At 38.6% G+C, this 12,242-nt stretch overlaps 1 protein-coding gene across 9 annotated transcripts in view; it reads right to left on the minus strand.

Annotated features, from left to right (window-relative positions):
• The window catches only part of LOC143282947 (rho GTPase-activating protein 8-like), a 62,198-nt gene that overhangs the window by 36,926 nt on the left and 13,030 nt on the right, over positions 1 to 12,242 (minus strand). For 6 of the 9 annotated variants that reach the window (XM_076588857.1, XM_076588856.1, XM_076588855.1 and 3 more), the window contains 2 exons: positions 11,970 to 12,095; positions 10,042 to 10,092 (listed from right to left, as the gene is read on the minus strand). In XM_076588857.1, the coding sequence (XP_076444972.1) occupies positions 10,042 to 10,092; positions 11,970 to 12,095 (177 nt within the window). The remainder of the gene's footprint in view (positions 1 to 10,041; positions 10,093 to 11,969; positions 12,096 to 12,242) is intronic. The other 3 variants (XM_076588859.1, XM_076588864.1, XM_076588863.1) reach the window with 1 other exon arrangement.

A 12,242-nucleotide genomic window follows, 5' to 3' on the forward strand; every position in this document is an offset into this window, starting at 1 on the left:
ATGGTGAATGGCAGGCAATGTGACACCAGTGTGTGTGTGTGTGTGTGTGTGTGTGTAAACACACAAGAATGTATACAACAGCATGAATGAATAGAGTGGGAAGGAAAATGAAACCAATATCTCCATCTTCAAGAAATCTCTTACCCACCCACCTCACAGAGAGAAAAAACAAAAACAAAATCCTAAAACCCTCTATTCCACCTGGTCTATTATAATAGTTTATATGTAAATCCATCACCTACAAACAGATCAGTTAAATCATTTCTCAAGAGCACAAACATCACCAACAACAAAAGATTATACAGTAACTAGAAAGCTCTAAGTCTGATGCGGAAGGAATTTCACGGGTTTCAATCAAATCTGTTGTATGATATGGAGTTGTTGGTGAGTATTACATATTACTGTCTCCATGAGAATATAGTAATTCCCTGTGTCATTTGCCAGTGCTGATGAATGTCCTGACATGAACACCACACTTCCCAAACACTGACACTGAAACACACCATTTCTGCAACATAACTTTTCCACTGCAGTTACTGATGGTGCTGTGTGAATATCACTCATGTCTTGATAAGACAAAGTGAAGGTTATGCACCCACCAAAATTATGGCTAACATCTAGAAGAGTTTGTGAGTATTAAATTCTGTTGCACTTGCAGCATTTGTCTGGAATTCATTTCACAGATATGAAATGTATCATGCCATTCCTACCTTGATTTTCTTCTATGTGTGATTGTGAATAACTTACATATCAATCCAGGATTTCCATAAATGAATACCTGATACATTTTGTCATCAGATTTCCAATTCATACAGGGAAAAGAGAAAGAGAGAGAGAGAGAGAATAATCTAGCAACTGGGTAATGCTGATGAATACTTCATTACGTGTCAGTGCATCAGTTTATGCCCCCTTTTTTTTCACTTGTCTGCTTTTACTGACAGACAAATAACATGTGCGTTGTGTGCATGTGTGTGTGACACAATGATCACATTCTTCCAACCAAACCTTGGTGTGTATGCTGATCAGTATAACAGTGCCTGCACATATGTCCTCTTTTCCACTTTACTTTCACAGACACACAAACTAAGCAAACAGGCACAGGAACACAATGTCAACAACAGAAAGACAGGAAAAACAAAACCTCTTGCTCAGCCTGCCAAGAAATTGTGGCTGGAAATAAGAAAGCAGTAGCGCACTTGTGCTGTGCACATGCGAAGGAAGGTTTTTAAAGCATCTTTACTGTGAACGGTCCAGAAATGCTCCAAAGAACAACATGGAATGCACGAGTCGGACACAAGAGCTACTTGATGGTAGACAAAAGAGGACATGCATGGTATTACCACAAAACATGCACTGGCAACCTGTCAGGGTCACATCTCACCAAAAAATCAACGACATGCATTCCTCAACTGCACTCTATCAAATAACTTACTTAAGCACGCATCTCTGATATTAACATTAGTGCCCATCAATAACTTTTACTGAAGCTCCATCTGTGTAAATCACACACGTAACACATGATTCTCAAAATGTTTGGCGCACATGATGAAAATTCAGGAGCTCAGTATCAGAATGATTTACTCGTACAAAATTTCCTGTGTTTTTTTGTTTTTCTTTAACTTACAAATGAAACCCCCAGCCCCCCCCCCCCCCCCCCCCCTCCCCCCCCCAAAAAAACAAAAAACAAAAACCGAAAAAAAAAGCATACATTCACACACACTCACAATCAAGAAGAGTAGTGACAAAAACGTTTGCAAATTTTTGTGATTTGTGTGTGTGTGTATGTGTGTGTGTGTGTGTGTGTGTCCACTGAATAAAACTTAACAGCTCCAAACAATTTAAACGTTTTACTGAATGGAAATCTCCATCCCCCACCCCACTCTCCTCTCAACAAATGTCTGTCACAAAAAAGAAAGACATTTAAAAATATTACCAGAGCTTCAAACACACTGGCTGTCACAGCTGCTCTGAATGTTGACAATACCCTCCTGCAAGAACTAAACTGGTTCACAAGGCAGCAATGGCCTTCCTTATGCCCTGGTCTTGCACAAACAGCTAACATAATCCAATGTCCCCAAGGCTCTATTCCACATAATGGTAATGGTAAATGGAGGGCATTTGTCTAGCTTTGGGAATCTGCTTGCTCCACCTGTTTGTCTGGAATCAATTTTGGCATGAGCTGGGTCCATCCCTATCTGGCCAGCCCTCGTCTCTCCATCTCCCTGTCTCTTTCAGTTACTGTCTGTTTCTGACAATGTAGATGCTGGTACCAATGATGTGTTCCAGTTCTATGCACCCCAGCCATCACTCCAAATTGATGATGATTTATTAACATTTTTATACTGCCAGAGCCTAAAATTAATGCCCTCGTCTCTCTATCGCACTCCAAATTCTGACAGACACAATGGCTGAATGGTTAGATTATTGGATTTTCAGTATGAGTTTCTTGGATCCAGTCCTGGTATTGGTGCTTGATGGATTAAAGCCGGAGATTTTTCTGTTCACCCAAGTCATCAAATAAGCAAACCTGCCAGTGCCTTGGTCTCTCTCATGTGTACATGCATGCAGAATATCAAATTCACAAGTTAAAGATCCTGTTACCCATGTCACTGTTTTGTGGGTTGTGCAACTTATGGAAACATGAACATAACCAACATGCACACCACCATGAGTGGAGTATGGCCGCATCTACAGCTGGATAAAAACTGTAATCATGAAAATGGCACTGGATAGGATATGTCCTAAGCATATCTCAAGAGACCATTCCAAAGTTGCCCTTCGCTGGACACCACATGGAAAAAGAGTGCAAGGAAGACCAAAGGGGACTTGGCACAGAATGGTTGGAACAGAACTGATGAACAAGTATACATGGGGTGAGCAAGCAAAGGCAGCACAAGACAGGCAGCAATGGAGATCTCATGAGAACCCTTATGTGCTACAGTCACAAAGAGGATTAAGTAAATAGGAAAGTACATAAAAGCCCCCTCATAGATCAATATGAGTGAACATGGGAGTTGCAGCCCATGAACCCAGAAAGTAAAAAAGAAAAACTCTAAATTCCCTTCTTCAATGTTTGGCTTCTCTGCATCATTTTGTTGTTGCTATGTTGTTCAAATAAATAACCTTGAGCAACAACCATGTGGTCACAGAGGCTTAGTGGCTATTTTCATTTATTCCATGGACGTTCACAAACAATGATTTTACTTTAAAAGTTCAATTTCTGACTGGTACTGATATATAATTAGATAGGTATGCAAACATGCAAAATATCCACAACACTGCAAACACACCTTAAAAATTTTTTTTTTTTTAAATCTATAAGCTAGCAGCATCAGCAAAGGTGGGCTTAAAAGTACAGGCAAGAAAATTATCCAAAGATAAACAGTAGATAATAGCTGCTGGTACCAGGGCGACATTGTTACACCATTATCTAGAGGTTTTATCTGTAGTTGGTTTTATGTATGTAACCATGTGCCGAGCACCGGTTTCCAAAGGCTGCAGAGCAAAGCCTGGCAAATAACATATCTTACTATACTGACCCTCACAAGGTGTGACAACACCATCACATCCAAATTTTCAAATGAACAATCAGTTTATAATAAATTCTCGAAAGCAAAAACCAAATCTTTGTATCATTCACTGTTTTGATTATGCTCTTTGTTCCTACATATACTTAGATAAGTTAGAATCTTATTTAAATTCTATTTTAATCTTTCGTCAGCTTTGAGATTTCAAGTGACACTAGGATTACATCATTCTATCTCTTCATCACATACTCCTAAAGTATCATTATTGATATGTAATTGTTTGTTGGTTATGAATCCTAAAAACCCACTATCATGATGTGCAGACTGAAATAGTTCAGTTATCTAAATTATTTTACAAAGCAGATTTCATTGTTGACAGATAACATCAAGCCATCAACCTCTTATTCATGCTCATCAGCCCGTTTCTTACATCTACTGTTTAATCAATTATCTCCTTCATCAGATTAGAAGGCAGAGGTATTATATCTTGCAAGAACTCTCATGATTCAATCTTTAATCTTTGCAAACATTAAACTGATACAACTCATCAAGTATTTTTCCACTCTGAACCGATTTCCATAGCTTGCAAAATATACTTTGTACTAAACACTCCATCTTATATTCATCAGAAAGGCTGTGTTGAGCTCTTTCATTTGTGACCAATACATTAAGTGATTGGTTATAAATCTGTCCCTGAACAAGTGTGAACAAACACAGATTTGGTGAATTTTGATCTGACAAGTGTTGATTCAGTTCACCAATCGATTGCTGTCCTTGCAGTACGCAGTTACTTGACACTGGACTTGTAACCTCTCACACACACCCCCATGTGTATCACACATGTACCGTCAACACCAACTTTCACTGCACTGTCTTCTTCTCTCTCCAATAACAATAACTGTTGCGATGAAACAACAGAAAACCCTGTGTGACTGGCCTCTGTATGTACCTGACCTGTGTGTGGATCTTGTGAATCCTTCTCTCCCCTGTCAATTCTTTTAATCATTATTATCACATTATCCCCCAAACCACCCCATCACAACTTAAAGCCCCATACTCTTTACCACCTGCTTCCACTTTATCACATGAAGGTAGACAGATGAACAGACACAGACAGACAAACAAATCAGGAGAGAGTCAGACCCAGAAACAGAGAGAGCTAAAACAGAGCTGAAGTTTAAAGAAAACAAAAAAAACCCAACATGAATCTGAATCTTCGTTTGTTTATTTATTTATAGTCTGTTCATCTAAGATGATGATATTCGACTGAATCTGAATCTGAATCACCCATTTCCTCATAAACTGATCAATACATGACATGTGAGCAATCTGCGCAAATGCAGCTTGAGTTGGTTTGTTATTGTCTTTACGGCATGAAGGCTGCATGGTGCACACTGCAGAGCCTATCGTGAAGATCACAGGACAGCCACAAGAGGTGCATGTCATGTATGGCTAACACCTGAATATCAATTCTGCCTGTGAACACTGACTCTATCGCACAGCATGGCCTTGTGTATGCATATTTCATGTTTGGGATACTTGATCCACCCTCACTGTCACCCTTCATTCACTGAGCACAATGAGGACAGCCAAAAACCTGCAACCCTAAAAAAGCTGTAAAAACAACAAGACATTAAAGCGTGGGAAAATAATACACCTGCCCTCAAAATGAAACCCCGCTCTCCAAATTCCCAGGTGTTGAGTACAAAATGTTCCCAGTGTGTGGCAGCTGACGAGTTGCACTTCACATCAAACACTGTTTGTTTCTTAATCTAGTCTCCTTGTTGGTTTCAATGTTTTGTGTTTGTTTTCTTCTTTACAGATTTCACTGGCCGCAAGCAGAATTCTTTTTTCCTCCGTGTTATCTATCCCCTATCAGTTTCCAATCATCCACACCTCAACTGTAAGGACGCATTACTGTACTTGTATTAATGTGCATGCTTTTGTCTGTCTGTCTAGATGTCTGTGGGGAAAAAAAAGGTGAGTATTTATAAAATAATATAGCCTGGCTGGCTGTCCATTTGTGAGTATTTTCAGGTTTTGTTTGTCTGTTTTGTTGTTTTTTTGGGGTGATTTTTGCTTGATTGTTTTTTGTTTGGTTGTTGCTGGGGTTTTTTTTTGGGGGGGGGGTTGTTGTTGTTGTTTTGTGTGTGTGTGTGTCTGTGTGTTTTGGTGTTTGTTTGTTTTTGTTTTTTTATGTTTTTTGTTTGTTTTGTTTTGTTTTGCATGGCAACACTCCCAAGCTGCTGTTCTCAAATGTTCAGCAACATCCTGTCTCGATCAGATCCCCAGCACAGCAGTCAACAGGCACTGAGAAAGTGATCAGTGTGAAGTCACCATGACCCCACCCTCCAGAGGGGACTCTGCATTTCTGGTGACTTACTTCACTGGTGTCTGTTCTGATTCAGCAAAACACAGCCTGCGACATCCCCAAATGAAGATTGCTTTAGTCACTGAACCAACCTTACATACACTGATACAGGCAGCAGTCTGCCACTACATTCCCCCAACAGTAACCCCCATGAACCCACCAACACTAAGACCGATAAAAGCTGTGTAAAACTCATTGTCATGGGCGGGGAATCAAACTGAAGTGGTCATGAAAGCAGGGCATGATAAAGTGAGATCAACTCCCCTTTATTTTGATTAATGAACTCCGCCTATGCTGATCCAAAGCCTGGATGCAAAAGGAAGAGGGGTGGATGAGAGGCTAGTGACACCTCACTGTAAAAAAGATAAAATAAAAAACCAACAACTGAAGAACGTCAGTCAACAAATGCTGAAGAGCGCTTGTTGGCTGCCTACGTCCCAGATGGGACAACGGGCAAATATGAGATGAGGTTTGATTTATGACTCAAGAGGATGAATCCTCTGGTAAATACTTTTTGGCCTGAGACTTCATCTGGGCTGCCCTCTATGCTTCTTTTCACAACATGCCCTGGTATCAGCCAGGCCCGAGAGTCACAGGCATGTGCAGTTTTTATCAGGAAAACTGAGCGACACCCTCGAAGATACATCTGTGAGGTGGATGACAATTAACATTCCCCTGTATAAGCCCAGTCTTTCTGTTTGAACCCAGCAAGTCTGAACAGGAACCAAACAAGCCACGAAAACCCTCTTAAGTGCCTCTGATGGTGTTCCAACCCATGGCCTCCAAGGCGTCAGTCTCTAACTCATCAGTTTGCCACAAAGGCTGGTGTTAATATTTATTTCTCAAGCATGATAGGATAAATGAATACTAACTGAATTTTCCAATTTGTTGAAAAATATCCAATTAATTCTATTATGAACATGATTTAAAACTGCACACACACTCGAACACACATTTGCAAACACATTAAAAACAGTACGTATATTGTATGAAAAAAAAAGGCTTGTTGATCTTATTTACAAAGTCTTTGAACCAAGAGGAGATTGACTAAGACATGCATGCCATACTCAAATGTCACAGGTAATTCATGTTTTATTGTTACCAGGGTGCGTCATAAGGAAGTGCCCCAAATACCATTAGTGAGTTAATGGTCCTCATTTAATTGCTCAATGACGCAAACAGATTTTTTTCCTCATCTCACTGCATTCTCTCAGGATATCCTCCTTCCTCTCTCCAACTCTCAAGGCCTAGATTTAAAATGAAGCAGATGAAACATTAGAGTCAGGGCACTTATTCTAGACAAGAAGTTCCATCAAAATGCTGCAAGTTAAACTGTGGTATCTCTTGGTATTTACATGTCCCCTTTTTAATTATTTTTCTGAGTACAAAATAATGCAAAAAATTTTAATCTAAAAAAAGAGAAATAAAGAAACAAAATTAAATGCTAAGTGCCGCCGAATTTCTTGATTAAAAAAAAAAATTCAATCCCAGAAGAAACATTTCACCAAGTTTCATGTTATTTGCCAGGGTTCATTCACTTGGACTCTCTCTCTCTCTCTCTCTCTCTCTCTCTAACAATCAGGTTCTCCATCCTTTGCTGCCTCTGTGTCACACAAATACTCTTATCTCCCTTCCTGTCTCTCAAAAATTGCTGAACCTTCACCTTCACCAAGCACAGATGCAAATACCCCCTTTAAAACCATGAGCACACACAGTGAAAAGCAACACTCTCACTAAACACCAAATAATGGGAGGACTGCTTTGGTCTCTGCACCATCTTCACTCTTGCTCACAACAGACTTGTAACAGTAGGAAAGAGACAAAAGAACAAGATCACCCACCATGTGGAGACACAGTATGTCACCATGCATTTGTCCACATCCACTGCTCCATGTCTATATTTTCATGCCATTCAGACATTCCTTCTTCTTCTTTTTTCTTCTTTTTTAAAAATAAAAACAGACGAAAGAAGGGAAAGAAAGAAAAAAATGTCAAACATTGCCACATGACCTTCAGCTGACTATAAATAAAACAAAACAATTTTCTCTTGACATTTCAGCATGCAGTTTGGCTGGACCAGGACATACATCTGTTTTGTTGCTGTTGGTTTTTTTGTTGTTGTTGTTGATTTTCTTGCACATTAACATGCACATTGCATAACAGGGGTTGCAGAGAAGGGAATCGAAAAATGCCAGCTTTGCTGTTTTAAGCCACAGTCAGTGGTCACTGCATGCTCCATGCATACAGCAGAACATTTCCTCACATGCTTCTCAATTCTTCCTCACCTATTGCTCTAACATGCACTTGCTTCTTGAATAACCCATCAATCATCAATGCACATGATAAATGCAAAACCGTGAGCGAAATGTTAAAATCAGTACTTATTTCTAATGATGATTATTATGGACGAAGATGACGACGATGATGAAAATGACGATGGTGACTGTTCCTTGCCAAACAACGAAACTTGTTCTTTATCTGACCAACGATACAGGCACCAAGCCAAGCTTGTCTCTCTACTCTAAATACACAGTCAATGCCACATATTCACACAGAAATTCTAATTCTAACATAGCAACTAAAGTCTGATAATTAATGTGTTAAGTTCTTATCCTCTGTTCCTCTCCAATGCCATCAAACACATCATGTGTTACGCACTCACACACACACAGACACACACAAACAAAAAAAAACAACCACACATTCAGACACATATACATTTATATAAGCAAAAAATGTAAGAAGAATTAAACAAAACAGAATTTTAATGAAATTTAATTCACTGGAAATCTGTCCTCCCTCATAAAAGAGTAAATATGGGAATTCACTACTCTGAACCTGATATTCCATCAACTTTTTTTTAAACAGGCAACCCCCCATCTTCCACAGTCTGTCTTCTGCAAGTTCAAAATAAAGTGAAAAAATTATGAATTTACACCTTATCTGGCAGTCATTAACAATTAATGCTGTCATCGTCATTTATGGTAATAATAGTGATAAGGCAAAAATTTATAAAAAAAAAAAAATCTAGGTTTCAATATCCCAAACAAGTGAGTTTTTCTTTCAATAGTGGTTTTTGTTGCTGTTGTTCTTGATGATGGTAATGATGATGCTGATGATGATTGTATGTCAACACAATATGCATAGATTTAGTTCACTAAATGTTCATTGTGAACATCATTATGATCACATATAATACAAATATTTCAGTTTGGGTTAGGTTGCAAAATAACTTGGTTGGGAAAATTATAATGATTTGTCTCTGTACCTAGCTTGGATTTCTCTTGTAAAATATATTATCAAATTAATGAGCATAACTTTAGAAGGTAGGCACATAAAATCATGCTTAGAATAATTTTGCAAATGTGCTGAAGTTTAATAAACATTCATTGTAAAATTACAGTTTATAACTCTCACGGTCATATTCAGTGACACTATCAACAACAATTATTTTCATGCCAATCAAACATCTCCAAAACCATACAAGTTCTAAAACCACCATGAATACAAAAAAAAAAAGGAGAAAGAAAATGAAAGAAGACACACATACCCTCAATAACCAGTAGATTTTTTTTTTTTTTTTTTAAACAACGGTCCCAAACAAATGTTTCATTTCTAAATCACACAGTCATTAGTCTGTCCATCCAAAGAGTTTAACCCATGATGATATATGTATGTTAATCAAGAAGTCAAAATAATGTATGCCTCAAAAGATTCAATGTGTGCCAAAGCCACACCTGTGACGTCCCCGAATGACTTCATACACCTCTGTTAGTAGTAAGTCAGGTTATGTTAATATTGTTATGTATTTGACCCTTCACACACTAAGTTAAACACTCAGTATATATATAATCATAAAGTCACTACGATAGTCACACTGAATGAGAAATGAATGAGTCAATGGACCACTATTCCTCTCTCCTCCTCCAACATACCACCGGATGGTTGTCATGCATGAACAACTGTTACAGCAAACACATCTGCTGGCATTCACGCTACTGGCCAAAAAAAAAAAAAGGTGACAAATGATGATGCGTCAAGCTGTATGACTGGCCTTGTCCAACAGGACAATGCAGGCGGCAGGCAGACATGTGGTTGAAAGGGATGGGTTGATGGTGGGGGATTGGGTGGGGGCATAGTTACCTGTGCTGTCCTCGCTTCCGATATCATCCGCCGAGTTGTCCCACAACTCAACTAGGTGATTAATAGAATGAATATAAATGAGGGTGCGAGGCCACCACAGGATATAAATCAGCATACAATCAATGGTCCATGAGATAAAGAACATTCCCAATGTGTCTACATGATTTTGTTACACTTTCTGTCAATGTGAAAAATTCTCTGAAATGAGTTTACGTGAATTCATTTATGCACACAAATATATACTGAGGTACAATGATGATGCTCATCCACAAAGAGAAGAATTTAAACTCAAACTGTATCAATTTTCTAATGGGTTTTGAAGATGGCATTAAGATGACATCCATATATATGCAAACGCAAATGTGAATGTGCATAAAAATTTACAGACACACATATACATGAAAAACACATACACATACTAAGACATTTATATAGAACCACAGAATACACCTATATTGTCTCAGCTTAATCACTTTAAACAACAATGTGCAATACAGTTCTCTCAAGGTATGCCACATAAAATACTGACATGAAAAACACATACACATACTAAGACATTTATACAGACCCACAGAATACACCTATCTTGTCTCAGCTTAACCACTTTAAACAACAATGTGCAATACAGTTCTCTCAAGGTATGCCACATAAAATACTGACATGAAAAACACATACACATACTAAGACATTTATACAGACCCACAGAATACACCTATCTTGTCTCAGCTTAACCACTTTAAACAACAATGTGCAATACAGTTCTCTCCAGGTATGCCACATAAAATACTAACTTCACCTGATGAAACAGTTCTATATAACTGATGGTTGTTCAGCCTTTGAGTACTACATGTTGCAGTAAATTCTCTAGTTTTAATCTTTATGATCAGCCCTTTTCTCATGCCTTAAAATAATGAGTATTACATATATGCAGTAAATTCTCTGAACTTCAAATCAAGTTGCTTATAACCCTACCGACGGCAAAAGGGGCCATTTCGGGGCTGAGCTCAAGTACTTGTCACCACCCATTTTCTCATGGCTTAATTAATAAAATTTATTTTCCATCAACAACAAAACAAAAGAAACAAAAAATGGAAGAAAGAAAAAAACAAGCGAACAAATGACTGAAAACTGTCGGACCAAGATGGACAAGCATACATGAACACAAGACATTCGTGTAATAACCCTGTTCATTAAAAATCATTGCACATAATTCTGGCGCAGAGCGAGAAACTGAGATGTCCTCTGAAGAATAATGAACCACATTAATATCAACATGCCCAGGGAAACAAACATGGCTGACTGGTCAGGCCACTTGCGTTTGTCATCATATGTGGAAAGCGAAAGAAAATCATTTTATGGATTGATTTGTCAAGTTCTGTTAACACTTGAGGAATGAGCCAACCGCAGCTCTAACGCCCCTGCATGGATTTTCAATTATCTCCTCAAATCTCCTGAGGAAGAACGTTGCGCAGCCAGAACTCGCCCTTCATTTCCCTACCTTCACTCCCTTCCTCCATCCCTCTTCTTAGCATTTGATTTACTGTTTCCCTCCATCCCTCTTTTTAGCATTTGATTTACTGTTTCCCTCCATCCTCTCACACATCCTTTCCTCTCAGCCCTCTGACACCTCCTCTTGTTAACTCCTGTCTTCTTTTCTTTTTCTTCCCCATTTCCACAACAACACAAGAAGATCAAGTGAAAGTGGATACAACCCACAAAGAAATTTTCCAATTCTGCCATGCCAGCAATTTAAAAAAAATGATTTTTCACAAATAGGATGAAGGTTCCACATACAATTTTTATACATGAGGTACCTCAACAACACTACAGCCATTTGAAGATTCTGATTGTAGTGCAAGCAATGAATATTCTGATTGTATCCATATAAATTTTATAAGTAAGTAGGACAGTTGTTCACAATAATGTACCTTCTTTGGCTGAAGAGAGTTCTGTTCCATCATCGTCAAACTCCAGTTCCGGTTCATCGGTGCTGGTGAACAGGTCACGGTCCACGCCCGCCATGTCGGCCAACCGCAGAGCGCCCCCTGCCCCTCCTGTCAAAGGCCACACGGGATGTCATGCCAACATTCCACACAGTCTTTAGAAAAACTTTTTTTCTTTCCATTTTCTTTTTCTTTTCTTTTTTTTCTTCTTTTTTTTTTTACTTTAAAAATAATTGATTAAAGGAAGAAAGAATGAAA

Source organism: Babylonia areolata, chromosome 6 (genome assembly GCF_041734735.1).
Source record: "Babylonia areolata isolate BAREFJ2019XMU chromosome 6, ASM4173473v1, whole genome shotgun sequence".
Classification (NCBI taxonomy): Eukaryota; Metazoa; Mollusca; class Gastropoda; order Neogastropoda; family Buccinidae; genus Babylonia; species Babylonia areolata.